At 35.3% G+C, this 22,415-nt stretch overlaps 1 protein-coding gene across 1 annotated transcript in view; it reads right to left on the reverse strand.

The window, feature by feature from the left end:
* Positions 1–22,415, reverse strand: part of RIT2 (Ras like without CAAX 2) — a gene marked incomplete at both ends in the record, with an annotated part of 346,669 nt that overhangs the window by 147,878 nt on the left and 176,376 nt on the right. The window contains one exon of the mRNA XM_084252173.1: positions 12,891–13,082. Within this exon, the coding sequence (XP_084108299.1) occupies positions 12,891–13,082 (192 nt within the window). The remainder of the gene's footprint in view (positions 1–12,890; positions 13,083–22,415) is intronic.

Raw genomic sequence — 22,415 nt, forward strand, 5'->3', positions numbered from 1 at the left:
GTATTTTAATTTTTAATAGTAATACCTATTAATAATATAAATGGAAGTTTTGTAAAGGTTGAAAAACACATTAAAATATATGTGTATATATATAAATTATATATATATATATATAAAATCTCTGCTCTCAAAAACAGAATCTTAGGCTGATGATAAAATTGATAGAGAAAACAGAAGGAAGGAGGTATTCAGGCATATGAAAAAATGTTCAACATCACTTGTAATCAGGAAAATGCAAATCTTACACCAGTGAGGATGGCACATATTAAAAAAAAACAAAACTAGCAATAACAAATGTTGGCGAGATTGTGGAGAAAAAGAAACTCTCCTGCACTGCTGGTGGGAGTGCAAACTGGTCCAACCACTATGGAGAGCTGTGTGGAGATTTCTTGACCTACTAAAGATAGAGCTTCCATATGATCCAGCAATTTCACTCCTAGGTATTTACCCCCAATGACACAGAAACATTCATTCCAAAGGACACCTGCACCACTATGTTTATAGCAGCACTATTTACACTAGCTAAGCTATGGAAACAACCCAAATGCCCAAAAATAGATGACTGGATTAAGAAGATGTGGTCCATATACACAATGGAATATTACTCAGCAATCAAAAAAGAAAACACATGCAGTTTGCAGCAACATGGATGGAGTTAGAAGGGATCATGCTCAGTGAAATAAGTCAGAAAGAAAAAGAAAAATACCAGATGGTCTCACTCATAGCAGAAATTTAGAAAACCTAAATAAGGGACCAGGAAAAAGACTAATACAAAGTAAAAATCTAAATCAACAAGCAACTATAAACCAGCGACACACTATGGGGTGGGGGTTGCCAAGAGAGGAAGGATTAGGGTCAAAATAAGGGGAGGTGCAATTGTATGGGGAATATAGCCCAAATGAAAATGCACAGATTGTACAAAAATGAAAAATGATATAAGAATTACATAAAATGAAATATTAAAAATAAAATATATGCATATTATATGTATAAATATTATATATATATAATCTGTTCTCAAAAGCATAATCTTAGGCTGATGATAAAATTGATAGAGAAAACAGAAGGAAGGAGGTATTCCTTAGACAGAATTAGGGACCATGGCTAAGGAGGAAAGAGGAGGAATATATTCCTAAACACTTTTCTTTTTACTAAAGTTATTAAGATGCATTTAAATATACTTGTTTATACATATCTTCACCTTCTAATATTTTCATCTTAAGCCTTGTCTCTTGGAATGACAATTTGTGCTTCCCTATTGAATTTGAAGTTGGAATAATCGGTGAGCAATGATCTATGATTGGGAGCACCTCATCAGCCTTAATTTCTATTACATGTATAGTTATATGTTCTGCCCATTATTAAGGTTCTAATTTGTATCAGGCAGCAACCAAATAAAAGCTTTCTTTCATTTATTCTCAAAATAAAAGCCAAATCCATACTCTCCTAGTACCTCATTTTATATGGACACATGTAATTACTGAATATTCAGCAAAACAGAATCATGAAACTGCAGAATCATTACATCACTGTTTTTTATTTCCATTTGAAATTCTTTATAAGTAATATCTCCTTTGACTCTAACAAAGATCTCTTATTCCTTGAGCTTTTCTAATTAAAACAAATTTTAAAAGAAAGGAAAGGATAAATACTAATAGGAGCATGATATAATTAAGACACTTAAATGATGCTTCTGAAATTATTGGTTTCTTAGAGGAAAACCACCTCTGATCTACTCATCTCCTGCTGTTTCTCATGGTAACTTTAATTTCAGATTGTTATTGCTTTTGTGGTATTACTGATAGATTGCAAAGAGATGATCTGTTTCATTAATTGCTATATAGAACACTGCATTCAAAACCTGTCTTGCATGACCCAGATTTTGTCTGATTTTTATAAAAAGGACTTTGTTTCCATCAGTAATAGAATCGCTAATAAAAACAAAGCAGCGGGCCTCCCCAGTGGCGCAGCGGTTGAATGCTGGGATGCGAAGCTGCCCGCGGCCTCTGCGGCGCCAGTTCGATCCCCGGCTGCTCCCCGGCCACCGGAGGAGGGTCCCACATGGCGCGCAGACCTCTCCTGCTGCCCGCTGCTCTCCTCAGCAGTGTACTTTGGTCCTTCTGCCTGCTCTGCCTCCCGCTCTGGCTCTGGTGAATTCTCTCACCCTCCGGCGCTTCTGACTGTACCCAGTGCATGTATAAACAAACAAAACAAACAAACAAACAAACAAATAAATAAAAACATGCCTCTATAAAAAAAAATTAAAAATAAATAAAAAATAAAAACAAAGCAGCTTTTCCAATTATTCCAGCTTACTGACACCATATTCAAAGTTTGGAAGAGCAATTTTTTTGCCTGTCTTTCCTCTCTCATTTTTACCATCATCCTTAGGCCAGAACTTTCAAAGACATTCACATTTCTTTTCAAACTGCCATTTCTTAGCATATTAATGTTCTATGAGAAAGAATATATGTGAAATACAGGATATAGTGAAAGGAATTAACATAGATTTAACTGGAATCCTAGAAGGAAGGGATAAAATAATGGTAGTACTTGGATAATGACCTTAAAGAAGGAACCCATAAGCTGAAAAGCACTAGCGAGGAACCCTTTTACACCGTTGATGGAAATGTAAACTGGCCCAGTCCCTTGGGAAAGCAGTATGGAGGTTTCTTAAAAGATGCCATACAATGCAGCACATCTACTTTTAGGTTTCTAGCCAAAGAATACAAAAGCACCAATTTGAAAGGAAAATTTCAGCCCCATGTCTACTGCAGCCCTATTTCCAATAGCCAAGCCATGGAACAAAATAAATGCCCCCAAACAGATGAATGGGTCAAGAAGATGTGGTACATATATACGATGAAGTAGTACATCAAAGACAAAGTCAGGCCATCTGCAACAACATGGATGGAACTGGCAGGGATTATGCTAAGCAAAATCAGCCAGAAGAGAAAGATAAATATCAGTGGTGCCACTTATGTGTGAAATATAGAAAAAACAAAGGGTCAGACAAAGACAAGCTATAAGCAACCCTTGAAAGCTGACCATAGATCCAAGGCATCCAATGGAGGAGGGGGGAAACAGGGAGAGAGCACCATGGACTATGATGGAGCACTATGGGAGCTTGGTGTTGAGTGTGATATGGGGCTACACCCAGGGAAAGGTCCTGTACTACCAAAACACTAACAAGGATGTAAAACAATGACACTTCAACGAAAAAGAAAAATTGTCTTCAAGTTGTCGAAAAAAAAAAAAATAGCTGCCAACCAGGATATGCAACTAGGACATACACAAAATGCCACCCAAAAGTATATATTCTTTTCAAATATATGCATGAGACTTCACCAAAACTGATCATATGGTATGTTAAAAATCAACACTACAAATTCAAGCAACTAAAATTATACAGAACATGTTCATTAAAAATAGTAAAAATAAGTAGACATTCAATAACAAAATGATAACTTGCAATTTACCATATGTTCAGAAATTAAGAACTATACTTCTGAAAAACCCTTGAGTCAAAGCAAAAATCACAATTTCTGACGTCATAAAATATTCTGAACTTAATGGGAAGAATATAAATGCCAAGAAGTTAGAACACAGCTATAGAACTAAGCCTTCCTTGGACATGTATAGCCTTAAATGTTAAATTGGGTAAAAAAGAATGGACAAAAATCTATTAGCTAAGCATCCATCTCAAGCAATTCAAAACACAATGGCAAATAGTACTTCAACAAATTAGGAAGCAATAAGCAATATAAAAACCAGTAATTAGTAAAACAAAAATTCCAAGTTAATCTCACTAATAAAAATAGTGAGATATATCAATATTGGAACTTACTTCAGACATAGATGGTACATTTTTTAATAAAAATGAACTATACAATTTATCAGTAAAACAACAAATAAAATATGAATCTTTTGGAAAAGACTAATAAAATGGATAAATATTTCAATATTATGACCAGAAAAAAGTTTTTTGATTTTATAAGTGTTTGCATATATGTGCATGTATGTGTGCCTATGGAAATGGAAAAACTAATTTTTAGAAGTTCATTAAACTGGAGAACATAGCCTTCAAAGAATAGAAAGGGCAATCCTAAATAAGAAAAATAAGTTTGTGACCTTTCACTCCCAGATATCGAACTTTATAACAAAGCTACTGCAACTGAGACACTGTGTTATTAATACAAGGGCAGGTAAACAGAAATGGAACATATAAGAAAGTCCACACAGCCTCATACATACACAGTCACTTACATTATCACAGGGTAACACTAAAGAACAATGTGAGAAATAAAGATTTCTTTCACAGATGGAGCAGGTCAAACTGATAGTCACTGATAACAAAAAAGCTTGATCCCTTCCACAGGAAATGCAGTACTATATGTATAACATGAACTATATCATCAAGAAGAAAAAGCATTCAAAAAACTTGAGTAGGAACAAATCTCTTCCCAAAAATTCTCAAAAAGCTTTCACCATAAAAAATATTACCCTATGTTAAATAATTTCTGTTGATATTAAGAGAGAAGCTAAACCACTAGAAGGGGGAAATATGTGCAGCATGTATTTCTCTGACAAGCGGTCCATGACTAGAATGTCAAAGACTTCTACCTACTCCTACAGACAAGACAACCCAAGAATAGAGTGGGTGAGGACTTGCCCAAGTCTTTCATGAAGAGAATGTGAAAATTACCACTATATATTTGGAAAGAGCCTTGTTCTCAGTATCCACAGAAATACAAGCAAAATCACAAGGAAATATCACATGCAGAACAGAAGGTTTAAAATTAAAAAGACTGACAAGCTGGCAAGGATTGAGAGCAATTGGAACTCTCATACACTCTTGGTAGTGGTATCAGTTCAAACAACTGTTTTGGAAAATAATTTGGCAAACTCTACTGAAGTGCAACATATGTACATCTTATGACCTAACAATTCCACACCTAAATATAAACCCAATAAAAATAATGAATGTGGACTTCAAACAATAAAAAACATTTATAGCAGCATTATTCATTAGAGCCCCAAACAAGACATAGTCTAACATCCATTAGATGGACAAATAAATAGAACAGAATGGACAAATAAATCACAGGGTATTCATGCAAAGGAATATTTTATTACAATGATAATAGACATGTAACACCATGGATGAATCTCACAAATGGAATAGACTGAAAGAAGTCAAAAACATTTGAGTCTTATAAGATTTTTCATTTGTTTTAAGTACTAAAAACAAGGCAAACCAATCTGGTTGAGAATTATGAGTGGTTTTCTTGGAAGGAGGAAAAGACTAATAAAATTGATAAATATTTCAATATTTATGCTCTTCAAGGAAATCGAGGGAGTTTTCAAAGTGCTTACACTTTTCTTGATGGATAGTGGTTATGCAATATTCACTTTTACTTATATGTATACTTACTGGCATACTATTATACATAAATGTTAATCTTAAATACAAAAGAAGTTTTTACAAAAATGTTATGCAAACCTACGGCAGTTTACAAGGATACTTTTCCTGAAGTCCGTAATGCAGATTTTACAGATTTTCTCAAGGGTGAAACCCTTTTTAGCACTTCTTATTGTAGAGCTACCATTAATTCCCTTCTTTCCCTCCCTTCCCATTCAAAAGGTGTTTTAGTTTATAAAAATCATATAAAAGTGGTACTTTGTTGGGAAGAGGAAGGCTTAATGGAAAGCACATAGATGGGAGTATCAGAAAACCTGATGTAATTTGCTCTGCTTAGCTCCTAACCTTTTGTTTGAATTTATCCTATTTTATTTCTCAATCCCTACTCTAAAAATGAGTATGTTAGATTAAAATATAGCTAAAACCCCTCTGAATCCAGTTAACAGGGCTGTTATATATATTTTGACAATTGAATTAAAAGAGGTCAGCACCACCGGAAACTCTGAAATCAACACATCAATGCTTATGCAACATCCCCTAGATATTAGCTAGGAATGAACTCTATGAGGACTTAATAGAATTGAAATTAAATACTGACTTTACAGAATTCAGGGAAAAATAAGTATGCCCAGGACAAATAAAATTATAGCATCAGGTGAAGTATAAGCTAGATACTGAAAGAAGTCATCAAAAGCAAAGTTCTCTGTGGAATGATTTTTGGTTAAGGCATGGCAGAATCAACATACTTTGATCTAGACTTTGAGTAGAGAAAGATGACGAGACTCAAAAGGCAGAATATTAGGTGTCCAGCATGAGCACAGGGTAGAAATAAAATGTGACTATGCATGGGGAAATATTCCTCTAGAGCTCAGCCAAGTGACTTTGTAATGATGCAAAGGATACATTATTTAGTGGTTGGAAAATCATTGATAGGAGTCTGCATTTTGCTACTAACCAACTATTGGCTTTTATAATTTTATAATTTGGAAACAGGTTAGCCTTCAAAAGATATGGACAGGAGTCCAACATGTAATGAGAAACCTCCACTACTGCAGGATCTGCTTCACCGTGTCTTCTATGGCAGGAAGACCAATGCACTGATATAGCCAGTGCCTACATAACCCTGTCTCCTCCTGCCCTCCAACTTGGGGCACTAGGAGACCCAGGCCCAAGAGCATCTGTGCTTCTCTCACATAGAAGGTGGTGGTGCAGAGAATACCACTGGGTGTACATCTTTTGTCTGCCACCAATTTGTCCAAAGACACAGTAATTATGTTAGTAAAGGTTAATATGAAGGACTATATGAGTACTTTGACCCTATTCTTTGTTAGATTGCATTTATCAAATATTTCTAATCACATTGTGAAAGTGCATCATGAACACTAAATTATGTGATAATGCAACAACTTAGGGGCAAACTCTCCTAGCCCTGGTGGTTCCCAATGTGAGGGGTCTCCAAACCTCATCGCAATTGGTCACCTGTCATCTTGTCAGTGTGCTGCATTAATACGGAATGCATGCAGAGTTAAGTGTTACTGCTTTCGCCCAGGTTATCACTTTTTTTTTATCCTCATTGCTAAGTCTTTTAATTAGATTCTGTTTCCATTTTTGCCCCACCCAAAAAAACTAGACTGAGAATGAAGCTGCATTATACCACACTGGAGTACAATGTTCACATATATATGTGTGAATCGTTTTATTCATAGAACCATTTTTGTTGTGTGCAGTCAGGATACACTCATACTCTGTTAATTATAAATCTCATTTACTATAATTTAGATTCTGACCCATAAGAGTTTTATCTGCCATACTCACTCCTGAAAGACCAGATTCTATAAAAGTGCCTGTTACTCACAGAATGATTATTAAATATTTAATAGAATAAAAAAGCAATGGTAGCTAAAAACATATGGGAGAATCAGAATAATTGACTTGGGTACAAATTCCACTTCCGCAACCTATCAATTTGCATAAATTACATAAAACTCTAAACTTGGTTTTGTTTTCTATCTTAATTGGAGTTAATATATACATTTTTAATTAAATGAAATTGCATATAAAGAAATTGCTATCAGGAGGAAAAATAAACTAGATCTTTAAACTTGAATGTTTATCCACAAAACAATAGGTAAATTATCAAACCTTTTCTTTCCTTAAAAAATAAGACACTATTTGGAAAATGTATTTGCAGAAATAACCTTATGTACTGAAGAAAGACAAATGAAATGTTAATCTTTCATATTTCATTCTTAAAATTTAAGTGACACTTGCAATTAAAAACACTGTAGTTTATCTAATATACTCTGGTATATATTTGTATTTTGAGTATATTTTCAAGGCAGGTCCTGTCTATGAAATTAACCTGAAGATATTTGATATAAAATTATGGGATATGATGGTCTTTTGACCTTCTCAAGCACTCCATCACTTGTGTACATTCATAACCTCACCATTTACTTCCCATTCTCTAGATATGCTAGCCCTTCCTGAAAGGGCCATCACCATTCACCTGATCCCTCCCACATGGTCAGGCTGCTTCTGTATGGAGCATCTTTCTCCCTCAAATATGATGACCACGTTGATCTTTCCTGACCTTCAACATGCTTGAACTTAAGGATAGTGCCATATAGTCAACATTTAATTTTGTTGCTAATATGAGTTCCTGCCTACTTCATATGAACAGATCCTCTGAAAAAGTTTTTGAGGACAAAAAATGGATCACTCAGCCCTAAATTGTGTTCTAACATTGCAACCACTTTGCAAAGATCAGTTGAGGCTTGATACAACTCTAAACAGGTGTTATTTTCCCCCTAATACAGCAATTCCTAATTCCCACAGCTTCCATGTTCCCCTCTCAGTATAGGAATGGAATTTTTTTCATTAGATATCTCACTGAAGAGTAGCTAAACAACAGTTCTTTCAGAATCCCAAATCAACGTTCACACGGTTAGTCTGTGAAAGCTGAATTTCATGGCCTCAAGCTGAGTATTAAGTTGCAATTAGGCTGTCAGCACTGAGGGGTTTGTCATGTTCTGTCTTCAGGATAAAACAGTTTGTGGTCTGCCCTGACATAGAATTTTTCTAATCTAGCTCCCAAATCCCTGGCTTTCTTTCCGTTCATAGAACTCTATTACTTTGCACAGTCAGTCAGCATTGCCCAAATACAGACAACGGGTATTACCCCCTTTCACTTCCCACTGTAACACCAGAACACATGATAGAGATAAAGATCAAGGAAACTCTGAGATCTAATATTGGGGAATTTAAAAAAGGCTTTAGAGTAGCCTACATCTGTTTAGTTGATGGCAAAACAGTGTATTTAAATAGTTTTGCACCTTATTCCCTTACTCTTGTTTTCCCCTCCTTTTCTCCCTCCCAACTTCTGGTACAACTAGTCTTTCCTGGGCCTGGAGCTTCTCACGCCACATGTGAAGTTATTCTGATCCTGTCAGATACAACTTGCCAACAAAATATGATTGCTTATTTTCCATCCTCTGAAACACATGCTAAGATCTTGAATTTTATGTAAGAAAATTCATGAAAAAATAGGCTAACCATATAGCATAGGGAAATTTGAAATCGGAACACACAGGGCATTACCTTTCAGCTCTAGATATGTGACCTTCAGCAAGTTACTGAATCTATTAAAGCTTAAATTGACTCAGGTGAACAGGTATCTCAGAAGCAGCCTACTTCCTAGACTTTTGGTGAGGAATAAAATATGTGCGTTAAGTGCCTGGCACAGAGCCTTGAAAATACATTTAGATGCATCAACATGAGTATTATTCACTGACATGAGTATTACTTTAATCAGACTTCCAATGTTTTAGCTCAAAATGAATAAAGATAAATTAAAAATATAGGCACCATTTTTTTTTTATTTTCCTTAAGAAGAATCTTTTCACCAAAATGCATTAAAAATGCAGATGTCTACTCTTCTAAATCAGTTTCCTCATCAGTACTATTTCCTTTCATCCCTTTTCAACATAGACTGAGAAAAGTAGCACCATGGTGAATTTCCCACCCTTGTCTCTCAGCATGAAGCAAAAACACTAGGATGTTTTGCTTTGGGTCTTTCCAGAGAGAGTTCAACTTTATTACTCTAGCAATCTTTATAAAACTCCTTTGAAGTGTAGACGATGCAGGTATCAGCATCTTTGTTTAGGTTAATTTGCATTTTTAATAAAGAAAAGAAATACCCTTTAAATATGGATGTAACAAAGAGTGCTCATGATCTAGATTTTAGTCTTCATTCTGCCACTAACAGCAATAGTTTATTAAAGTCAATTTCTATAAATATAGTCACTTCTCAAATACCATCCTCCATCAAATGATTACAAGTGTACAGAACAGTTATAGCGTTGAAATAAAGTGTGAATTAAAAGCATTTGAATTAAAAGGAAAAACCACAGTATAATTATAGTAATAATTATTTCCATCACAAACTCCACAGCCAGAAGCCACATTTGCATATCAACACTTCATTATTGGAGATATTGGTACATGAACATTTTTAAAATATTGCAACAGAGTTTTCATGGTTTTTGGACTTGTGGTAACTATCTTGTTTACTTGCTTTTATCTAAAAGGAAGTCTGTTAACACTGTTAAATCACTCAGCTTCATATTGTTTTCAGTATGTTTTACTGTTGTTTGTGAGGCTTGTGGTTCACAGCACTGCTAATCTGCTGTTCCTCAGGCAGAGGTAGGGGTCCAGTTGAACATCCTTTGTGAGATGCCAAGGACCCCCCTGAGCCATGGAAAGCAGTCACAGTGCCAGGAGGGTGAAGGGACAGCAAATACCAGGCTGGTGTGGGAATCAAGGAAACCAGTGACCTTAGAGAGAATCTGATTAACTACTGCCTGATTTTCTCAAATTCACCAATTTTTGCAGAGGCACTAATAGCTCTCTCGACTAATGTCCAATTAAATGTTTGTTTCTTCTAGGAATTCTGAGAAGTACCTCCCCCTAAAAGAAGCATCCCTGCTATTCAGAGGAGAATCTGAAGGGCTCAGTCCTTAACCTCTAACTTCTTTTCTGTCAAGTATCTGAGAATACATATACATTGAACTTTGAGAATACATATACATTCAATTTTGTGAGGAAAGACTGTGGCATGTAAAATGATGCCACAGTAAACACTGCCATGTCATAAGCCTCATCAGCATTCCTTTTGCACAAAGGGAAACTACAAAACAAGGCAGCAAACAGATGCAGAGGTGAAAAACAAATATTATAGCTCCAAAAGATAGCTGACTGCCACTTTAAGATGCTTAAACTGTCATGTAAATTATACAAAAATGTCACCACAAAAATATACTGCACTAAATCACAGGAATGTGTTTCCACGTTAAGCATAAATTTATAAACATTGACTCTATATGAGACCTTTTCACTGTAAGAAAACTTAAAATGCATTAGGCACAAAACCACAAAAATTCACATAGGAGAAAACAGTTTTAGTGAAGATTCTTACCTGAGCTGATGGATTCATTAGCAGGATACTTTTGAACAGTCTAAACAGAACTCATCAACTACAACAACTACTAAAATCCAGTTCAAATTTAGTCAATGCACATAAAAATAAAACATCTCAAATTGCAATAAGCCACTTAATTTAGAGAATTTGATTTACAAAACTTTTATTTGCATGCAACTTTTCAGCAATGGACAAAAAGAGTCTACTTGCCGGTTCCTGATTCAGGTTTTTGTTTTTGTTTTTTTTGATTCAGGTTTTTGTTTTACGGTTTTCTCAAAAGGATTTCATTAACCCACAGAGGTGTGAGAGGAGACCACCACTTTTTGCTCTTTAGGTCCTGATAACCTTTAACTAAAATGTGCATAAACTATAACAAACTACATGAAATATGGTCATGAATCATCCTCTATACTAAACATGGTCTGCCTGTATCCATTATTATTTTTTTGAGATGTTATGAGAGTGAGGATCAAAATGATAACAGGAACAGGTTGAAGCAGACTGATGGTATATAGGAGTCATTTCTTATTCAACTTGAGAAGTAATGGCTTGTTCTGATTCTGGAAAGCAGGTAGGTCCTGCTTTGATTATCTATTGCTGCTTAAAAAAATTACTCCAAAACATGTTTGCCCATGATTCTTCGGGTCAGAAATACAGACAAGACTCAACTGTCTGTCCTGTGTGGGTTGGCTAGGCTATCTTATGATGTTATACATCTTTTTTTTTTTTTTTATAAATTTTATTGTTATATTCCCCATACAATTGCAGCCCCCCATTCTGACCCCAATCCCTCCCCTCCCGCCCCCGCCCCCCTAAAAGTGTCTCTGGTTCATAGTTTTTTGTTGATTTTGATTTTCACTTTCTTATAGTTATTCATTTTCCTGGTCCCTTATTTAAGTTTTCTAGATTCCTGCTATGAGTAAGACCATCCGGTATTTTTCTTTTTCTTTTTGGCTTATTTCGCTGAGCATGATCCCTTCCAGCGCCATCCATGTTGCAGCAAATTGCATGTGTTTATCTTTTTTGAATGCTGAGTAATATTCCATGGTATATATGTACCACATCTTCTTGATCCAGTCATCTATTTTTGGGCATTTGGGTTGTTTCCAAAGCTTAGCTATTGTAAACAGTGCTGCTATAAACATAGGGGTGCAGGTGTTCTTTGGAATTGATGTTTCTGTGTCCTTTGGGTAAATACCTAGGAGTGAAATTGCTGGGTCATATGGAAGCTCTATGTTTAGTAGGTCCAGAAATCTCCACACAGCTTTCCACAGTGGTTGGACCAGTTTGCACTCCCACCAACAGTGCAGAAGAGTTCCTTTTTTCTCCACACCCTCGCCAACATTTGTTGTTGCTAGTTTTTTTAATATGTGCCATTCTCACTGGTGTAAGATGGTATCTCATGGTAGTTTTGATTTGCATTTCCCTGATGACAAGTGATGTTGAACATTTTTTCATATGCCTGTTGGCCATTTGCACATCTTGTTTGGTGCTAGAATGCAAAATGACTTTGTTCTTATAGACAGTGTCTTGACAGGGACAGTTGTGAGGATTTGAACACAAAGCTCCCCCTACATTTCACTTAGAGTTTTGACATAGTGGCTAGACCTCAAGAGCAAACATTTCAAAAGGCCAAGACAGAACATGCAGAATTTTTAAGGCTCAACATCAGAAGGTATAAGCATCACTTTTACTGTATAGCACTGCTCCAAATAAATGATAGGGCCAGTGGAGATTCAAGAAGATGGGGGAAAGAGTCTACCTCCTCCTTGAAGGGTAGTAAGGATACTACAGAATAGCATGAGGGATCTATCGTGACAGCTAATAATCTACTACAGGGCCACAGAGTTATTTTTGTTACATTTTAGAAAAGTCACATGCATCATTTATTTCTATAATTCTCAGTATGAACTTGGAAAAGCAACCATACTTGGTACAATTTATCCTCAAAGGAAAAAGACAGAACTAACACATAAAACTGGCACTCACCTGGCGGAACTGTTCCAGGTCAATTTTGTTACCCACCAGCACCAGAGGAATTTCATAGGTGTGGCGGACCTGAAAAATGAGCTCTTTGAACTTGGCGGCCTCTTGGAATGATTGGCGGTCAGTGACAGAGTAACAGATAATGAAACCTTCCCCACCTCTCATGTACTGCTCCCGCATGGCTGTGAATTCTGCCTGCAAAAAAAAGAGCAAAATTTTTATAGAATTTAAAATAGAGAAGCCAACATTTAATATTAAAAAAAAAGTAAAAGTAGACAAATAATGAGACTAAGTAGTTTGGATAGAAATTACTAGAAGCATGTTTATGGATTTTAGATATAGAAAAACTATATAAAACCTAAAAGTACCAAATTTTTAATTTTTCAGCATTGAGTTTTACTCATTAAAGATTTAAGATGTATTGGGAACATATGTTAAGTAGATTTACTCATGAATTTTTAGGAATTATGTGTTGATTACCTTTGATTCTTGAATAACATGAGTTTGAATTATATGAGTTCATTTATTTGTGGCTATTTTTTTCCTATCTTGCAAGTTCTGTATTCAGAGATTCAACCCAAATCTATTATTAGTTGAATTTGTTGATGTAGAACTCAGTACTACCACACACCAACTAAGAAAGACTTGCACATCTGTGGATTTTGGTTTCAAGCCAGATCCTGAAACCAATACTTGGGGAGTTGCAGTTGGAATTTTAACTACATTGGAGTCAGTGCCCTGACCCCCACACTGTATATACTTTCAGTGGTTGTCTAATTAATAACCTAATTTTTTACCAAATGAAAATATAAATTTGTATACTCCTAACGTTAAAACCTAAAGAATTGATCTTCTCAAAAACGTAGAATCAAACTAGAGTTTAACTCCGACTACCTTGTGAATGAAGGTAGGAAGCAACATGACTGATCCTAGACCTAGTGATATTGTTGTCTCTTAGATTTGTCTCACTGAGGGGCCTACACTGAGGGGCATCTTGGTTGCTGAGTCTTGGGTCTTTTCTACATTTTGTTGACTCTTCATTTTCTTTCCTCTCAGCTTTGAAAGATAATAATGCCTTCTACAATATACAATTTGCCAACCTGGGAGATACCATTGTTATAACTTTTCATGTTATATCCCAATCTGAGCTACACTTCTGTGGTAATTAAAATTAAATATTTGCTCAGTCTGAAATATTTGTTCATCCACTATTGTTCTGAATCCATTGTTAAAATTACAAATGTTATTTAGAAAGATGCAATGGGTTACATGAAACTCAGACTCTGGCTATGGAACAAGCAATGCTGAAACACACTGTGATTTGGGCAATTTATATGGTAAGTACTCAAAGAAAGAAGATTCATATGAGCTTGAACTATAATAGATAACTTTAAAGAAGATATGAATTATTTGCCCAGGATTTACAACTACTCTATGAATTACTTTATTCAGAACTACTAAAATACCCTGTTCAGAGCAATTACCTAACAAATGAAAATCCAATTTAAACATTGTTTGATTTTTGAAGGAGAGCAGCATTTATACAGATTCAGGTTTTTTGGAAAAGTGAGATACCTAACAAAACCAGAGAGTAAGAAATTTAATAAGATACTGAATTGGTGAGGCAAGCTCTTAAATAGTTTTTCCTCAATATGGAACAGATAAAACAATATAACTGCTTTCAACCAATTGTGTCACTATTTTCAATCAATCGTGTCACAGTTAAAAGAACTGGAGTTCAGAGAGAAAAGACTTTCTCAAGGATGGGATAGCCAGCTAATGTAGAGTTGATTTCAAGAATTCATGTACTCTTCCTAGCACTGGATCAGTTTATTTAGTATCAAGTGTTACTATAACTAAATTCTAAATTTTACCATGTAAGAGAAATGTACTAACATTGGAGAAAAATATCCCAGCCAACTTGTTTCTTCATCTCTATAACATGGCTGGATTATAAAATATTTGGGGTCCCTCATAGTTTTCACATTCTCTAGATTTAAAAACCGTATGTCTCAATCAGGATCTCATAGTTGATATGGATCAACTAGAGGAGTATGGCCTGAAATTTCTGATGTTTCCCAAACTTTTCATCATTTTTCAAATAGAAATGATCTTTAATGAAATAGAAATGGATTTGTTACATTAGCTATGCATTTATTATTGGAACAATAATAAAAATACAAACTACCTAAAGATTTATTTTACAACTTATAGTTAATTCTACTTGTCAATTATTTTGAGCTTTGTGATTATTTTTATCCAGTATTTACTGAAATTAATACACATTCAAAACATCTGAAAAGAGTATGTGACATTTAGTTCTCTTTCCACCTCAAAATCCCAGTTGTCCTTCCCAAATGTATCACATTTAGTAGTTTCTTCATCCTTGCATAAAGCATTTATGTATAAAACAAGTTCAGATTTGCATTCTATCTTTATACAACTTTTAAACTCAAATGGGAAAATATATATATTTTTTACTTTAACCCTTAATTAAAATTTAACAGAAATATACCTTGCAGACAATTCCATATAAGCATATGTAAATATTGTTTATTATTTTCAATGGCTGTATCATAATTCCTTTTCATAAATAAGCATAATTATGTAACTAGTTATTTTTGAAAAGTACATTTAAATTTCCTTGTTTCCTTACTAACAATGCCACAATGTATATTCTTTAACATTCATGTCACACAGATTTATGTATACCTGATAAGCAGTACTGCTAGATCAAAAAAGAACACACACTTTACTTTTGAGAAATAGTGCCAATCGCACCAAAGACATTGTATTGCTGACACTTTTTCTAACTTCATATAAAACTGACATTTTTCCTTCCTTTTCCACCAATACCTCTATGAAATTATTTTATTTTTAATAAAATTTAGGGTAAAATATTTTCATGCATTTATTTATGATTCATTGATATGTTTATTATTAATTTTTTCCTAGATAAGAATTTTATTTTGTGGTTAGAAATAAATATTTTTCAATTTTGAATGGGGGATATTTTAAAATTTCAACTGGAGATTGTTCTGAGACATAAAAAAATAATAACTATCTCAACAGTTCTACACCTTAGAGAAAAAAACAAATTTGAAAAAATTCAGTAACGTGTTAGAAGACAAAATACATAAAGGTAAAATCAGAGAATAGGGATGAATGAATGAGTTAATCAAATAGTTCTATTTAACCAGACCAAGTTACACATATATTCTATTAAAAATATACATATTAGGGCTTGCACCTGATCTGGAGTCCCCAAGTCCAAAGTTCCAAAACTAGCATTTTTTTTTTTTAAAGAGCTTGCTAGTTGATTTTACTTTGCACCTATACCTAGGGTCGTGTAATTATGTGTGTAAGAGTCCACTTTATGATCTGAAAACACAGAATCTGGGAGGCACAGTACATGGCTCCCAGACTATTCATTTCAAATGTATCCTCTGACAATTCACCTAACCCCACATTGCCTCCAATTTCAGCTTAGGCTAAGAGGCATTCGGACACATACTTACAGGTCTCACAGGGCTGAGAAAGGATCAAATGAGGGAACAGATGTGAGTGTGCTTTGATGGATTTTTTTAAAATACAATGCAAATTAAGCCCATTATCTCTGGTACAAATCCAGCAAAATAGAACCTTCCACCAAGAAAACAGGCATGAGATCCTCTTTGAGCTGTTCTAAATAGAAATGCAGAAGTATTTCTCAAATATGCTTAATTAGAAAAATAGGCTTTTCATTTTCAAATAGGACCATCTTTACACCAATAAAACAGACACAATTAAGATATCACCATAAAACAGATACAGTTAAGGATACTTCCTCTCAGCTAACCTTATCCTGACCAGCTCTTTCATAGCATATATATGTGTGTGTATGCATGTTAAAGATGCACTGGAGACAGAGCAGAAGCTCCACAGTTATGTATCAACTTAATAATATATGATACTAAAATGACTTTATAAGGAAAAATGCTGTGTTCAACACGTTGCTTCCGTCTCCATTTACCCATGAATTAAAGATCCCTGTGCTTTATGTTCTGTGTGTATCCTGAATGTTAACATCTTCTTCATTTACTTCCTGCTATAAATGAAACTTGTTAGTTAATTATTCAGGAACATTACTAGATTCCATTTGCTATCCATGAGCAGCAAACTATCTATGAAACAAACTCACTGCACGAAACACACAAACATAAGCATTCCAAATATCTTGAAAGCTATTCTGGGTATAACACAGCAGCTGGATCAGTTTCCTTTGATATGCTTACTTCTATTAAAATAGTGACAATTCCCCTAATTTTGAAAAAAATTCAATATCACATCTCAATTTCTTGTCAAAGTATTTTGAGCAGGTGTTTGGAAACTTTGGGACTGAACCAGTTCTCCATTGCATTTAACTAGTGGTGTTGTCACATGAACACACTTGCACTAAGAACATAATGGCCTTTCCTGGTACAACACATACATCTCATCACCTATACTGGTTGCCATACTCATGATAACCACATCCCACATAAAATTTATCCTTCTAGTAAAAAGAACTAAAACAAATAAAGGAAATATAGAGTCACACACCTAAATAATACTATGCCAAGTGGTAGTATTGAAACAGTAGTGTAAAAAATGCATGGCCCTGCATGAGTTGGAGAGACACAAAGAGATCGGGCTATAACAAATGAAGAGCAATTAAGTGCTAAATGAACCATGAGAGTTCAGAGAAGGGCAAGAGCTGTTCACAGGAGGAAAGCAAAGAGGACTTGGTAGAGGAAATGAAATGTGATATTTACTTGTGAAAAGCTCCTCAACTTTCATGCAACCCACTTCCAAAGGTTATGTAAATCCACCCTCAAACAACCACTTACAGTCTAAATTCCACATTTGCATGGTAAACATCTGGGGCCTGCAATTCAGTTTTTAGAGATTTTCAGGAGAGGGATACTGTTGTTGATTGTGTTTTATATTTTAAAATAAATAACAATATGGGGCTTTCCTGGTGGCACAAGGGGTTAAGACACAACCTATGAAGCTGTTCACAGCCTCTGCAGCACGAGTTCAGTTCCCCGCTGGCCAGGGAGCAAGCCACATGGCACAGCAGACCTCTCCTGACTTTGCCCGCTGCTCCCCTAAGCAGTGTACTTCGGTCGATCTGCCTGTTCTGTTCCCCACTCTGTCTCTGGTGAATCCTCTCACCCCCCACACTTCTGGCCTGTACCCCAGCCCTTGTATCCATAAATAAATAAATCTTTAAAAAAAGAATAAAAATATGATAAAAATAATGAAAGTAAAGTTATCCTAATAAATGTAAAATCTGGAAAATGGAAATCTCTACGTGTGGTAGTTCATTTTCAAACTGATGTCAGAAGTATGTTCAAAAAATATAAATTAAAAAAAGGTTTTTATAAATACTGATAACATGCTAAAAGGAAAAGGAAAATATAAGAATACTATAGGAGTTTTAAGAGAATATAACTATCTCCATCATTATAAATTTATCTATCATCTGTTTTTCAATATTTGACACTCATACTTATGAATGCATTATTATATCATGGAATAAGGCCTCATTCATCAAATATTTATTGAGTATTTACTATGTGATGGGCATGTAAGATTTGAGATGGCTTAAAATAATACATAATAAAACAAAAAATATGGCAAAGAACAGATGGAAATTACAACATCAACACTAGGATCAAGTGAAAACACAGTCTGACCTGGTAATTTGACTCAACTTCTAGACAACCTCAACTACAATGGACACATGATCAATTACTTCACTTTTATGGTCAATAACAACAACATACTAATATGTCAGGTGACACAAATCTCTCCCGGAGCACATATTGCTGAAAGCAATTTCTTTTATAAGATTTCAGATAAGGGACAATATCCTCAATGTCAATAGGCCTTGGAGTGACAGATTACCTAAGAGTAAATCTGATTATATGTTCCAATGTAATGTTTACAGAACATTTTTGTAGACTTACTCGATGATATTACTATAAGATTCCAAAAAAAAATAACAGAAAGGTTGTTTCATAGAAAATAAAACAGCATGTTAAGATTGAGGATGTTGGTTAAAATCCTTTAATTTTAGTGCTGAAGGAAAAAAAAAAACCTGGAAGCCTTGATTCTAATATGATATTGAACCCTGGAAGACACCGACACCAGCAATCTACCTAGAAGGAAGATGACTCCAGTGAAGCTCTTACCTTAATACAACTCAAAATAAATGCTGAAGTTGCAATGCAGGGCTAACTATATTATTCACAGAGCCCAGGACAAAATGAAAATGTGTGATCTTTCTTCAAAATTGATAATTTTAAGACAGCAAAAGCAGAACATTAAACCAACTAGGGGCCCCTCTGTGCAACAAAACAAATTTCAGGCCCATACAGACAGTTGCACTGGCATGGTATAACCACAAAACAGCAGCCAAGAGCACATATGACAAGAATTCTAAAGAGCAGCTTTCTAGGAAGGTCTCCAGGAGGGCAGTGGCAATTATGCTCAGATGTCTCAGATGTCAGGGCACTTCTAACACTTCCCAAGCCCCATGAAAGACACTAGCTGAACACTGATGGGTGTCTCAGATAGCAGAAATATGGGCTTGAAAAAAAGGGAGAGGCAGATGGTGCATAACTCCCATGGATGCTTCAGGTGGGAAATAAGGCTACACAAAGCAGTCTGAGTGAGGTCTAGTGAACAAGCATCCTCCTGTTAGTGAAGTCATAGTACTGAAAACCCTGACAACCAGATTTTGCATTTGACATGACAGTAAACCAAGAACTCAAGAGAATTTTCTCAGGAGAAAAGTAACTTACAATCCTGTTTCAGTAGGCTTGGTCTGACAATAATGGGGATAATAGAGGAAAAAAGAGGTTGAAGGCAGAGAAAACACCTTTAAGGTTTCTTGTAGTAATTCTGAAGAGAGTTTCCATGGAGAAGCAATATGTAAACATACTGTAAAATGTCCTGGGTATTCTACTGCTGGTTGAGCAGGCAAGAGAGTAAAGCCATCTTCACAATATGCTGCCTGAAAGTAAAGTCAGTCTTTTCAAATAAAAAATTATTTTACAGTGGGGACCCAGTCAGTTTTGTTTCTTTCCAGTATATCACAAGAAAGGAGAAAAAAATTAAATCCTGAATTGCCTTCCTGCAGTATCAGCATGCATTTAGGTGCAGATAACTTAGAACTAGAAGCCCCCACTATCAAGAATCATTATGTTATCAATGTCAATGGCACACTGTTCTTAACCTATAATAAACTAAATTCAAACCTGTTTTTATTGGGACAGTTCTTACAGAGTTAATCTGTAGGTCTGCTTCCTGGGTTAAAATCCTCACTTTGATTATCCAATAAACACTAAGTACTATTGAGAGTTTGAGCTAACAAATAGGAAAAAAAAAAAAAAAACCTTGAAAGGTTACAGTAGAAAGGGATTGGAGAAAGAAAGTTTTCTAATTTCTCAAGAAAGTAGACTCAATGACCAATAGTTTGGGCATAAGAGAACAGGAAATGGAAAAATGCTATTGATGGTTCAATTGTACTAGGGGTTACATTGGAATTTTGCACATGACTTACCTTCGTGGTATATATTATTAAGACCAATTCAGTATGAAAAAAAGAAATCAAACAATAGATATAATAAATTATGTGACCAAGCTCATACAGATTTTCCTTGTCTAGTTAAAGCCAGCACTAGATCCCTAGAAGGAAGTGTCCATAGGTAACTCGAAATAGGGGTTATGTGAAAGAATAAGTTCTGAATGGGGTGGGAGGGGGGCTGTGCCTCAATCAGGGCACAAGTATTTTAGACTAACTATAGGAACAGAAATTGGTATGTAAAGTTAAACCGGATCCGTTTTGAGGGACAGGAGTTGTTTTGCCACTTTTTCTTCTCTTTTTTTTTTTTTTGAAATCTGGAGATTAGTTTCATTGAGATTATATTATGAAAATAGATTTTGATAGTGGTCCTCTGCTTGTGTTTCCTCTTGAAAAACCTGCTCAGTACTGAACAGCTCCAGGTTTTGGCACTTAAGAGTTCTCTTTGTATTGTAAGTTATGTGCTTTGTTCTTATTCCCATCACTAAGCTGTAAAGTACCTAGGTAAGGGGCCTGCCTGGTGGCGCAGCAGGTTGAGCGCAGTGCTGTGAAGCTGTCCGCAGCCTCTGCAGCACCGGTTCGATTCGTGGCTGGCCAGGGAGGTATCCACATGCTGTGGCAGACCTCTCCTGTCTCGCCTGCTGCTCCCCTTAGCAGTGTATTTCAGTCCATTTGCCTGTTCTGACCCCACTCTGTCTCTGGTGAATCCTCTCACCCTCCTGCATCTCTGGCCTGTACTCCTGTCCTTGTATAAAAATAAATCCTTTTAAAAAAAAGTACCTAGATAAGGACTATTCAGTATTATATTATCCAAAGCAATAGGGGAGTTACCTAGATCAGAGCCTGATAGATAATTATGTTACCATTTGGTTAATCACTTATTTTAGGCTAAAGGTCTTTAAGTAATGTTGCCATTCCCCAGACGATACACAGTTAAAGGAGAGTGAGATTTGGATGCTGGAAGATGGAGATACAAGGAAAAGAGAATCAAATCTCTAAACTTAATAGATAAAGCTTTAAGTTATTTACTGATTCCCATACATGTAAAGTGAAGTCTAGATTAACTTATGGGTAAATGTTTATCCCAGTTAGATCTGCATCAACCAAAATGCTATTCCATGTTCCTTGTTTATTCTCCATTTCAGTCATTCAATCATTTGTCTTATTCTAAGGGACAAAAGATGAATCTTAGTCTTTGAGGGCATCAAATTTCTTTCCTTATAGAGCATGCTTTTTCTGTCTGTTTGACTTTTACTTCCTTAAATACTCAAAGTTTCATGACTGCCTCTGGTTGTACAAATCCACTTAAAGATATTTCTTATCACAGCTGGCTTCCTAGTTTATTCCTGGAGGTCACTCATACTGGGAGCTGTTTTCCTGCTGATAAAACCTACAGGAAGGCATCTTGGAAGAAGGCAGTATGACTGTGTTATCAGACAATTTCATCCATTGCATTTTAGCCATCCCCATTGCAATGCTGATAGGATGAAACCAATAAAAATAGTGAATAAGAAACCCTACATGACAAAATTGCATTTGTTAAGTGACTTAGAGTACATGATAGTCTATTATAAAAAATTATATATGGCATATATATATAATTGCTCTAAAAAGTCTACCACACAAAGTAATTTATATTTCTATTGATAGAATGGGGAAAATTATGAATCGGTCCTCCTACTTTGGTAAAAAACAAATCATTTTATTTGTTATCATTTAGATTAACTTGTATTCAGATCACCCTAGAGTTTTAGAGGAATACTGAGAAGTCAGCACTTCCTCGCTATACAAATGAACAAACTGATGAGCAGAAAAGATAAATACCAGAACTACAACGATTCTTTCTTGGACCAAATTCTACTTTGATTCCCCTGAACCTTTCCACTACATGTTGACTTTTGGAATTCTGTGTTTGT

The sequence above is a fragment of the Talpa europaea genome (genome assembly GCF_964194135.1).
Source record: "Talpa europaea genome assembly, chromosome: 13".
Taxonomy (NCBI): domain Eukaryota; kingdom Metazoa; phylum Chordata; class Mammalia; order Eulipotyphla; family Talpidae; genus Talpa; species Talpa europaea.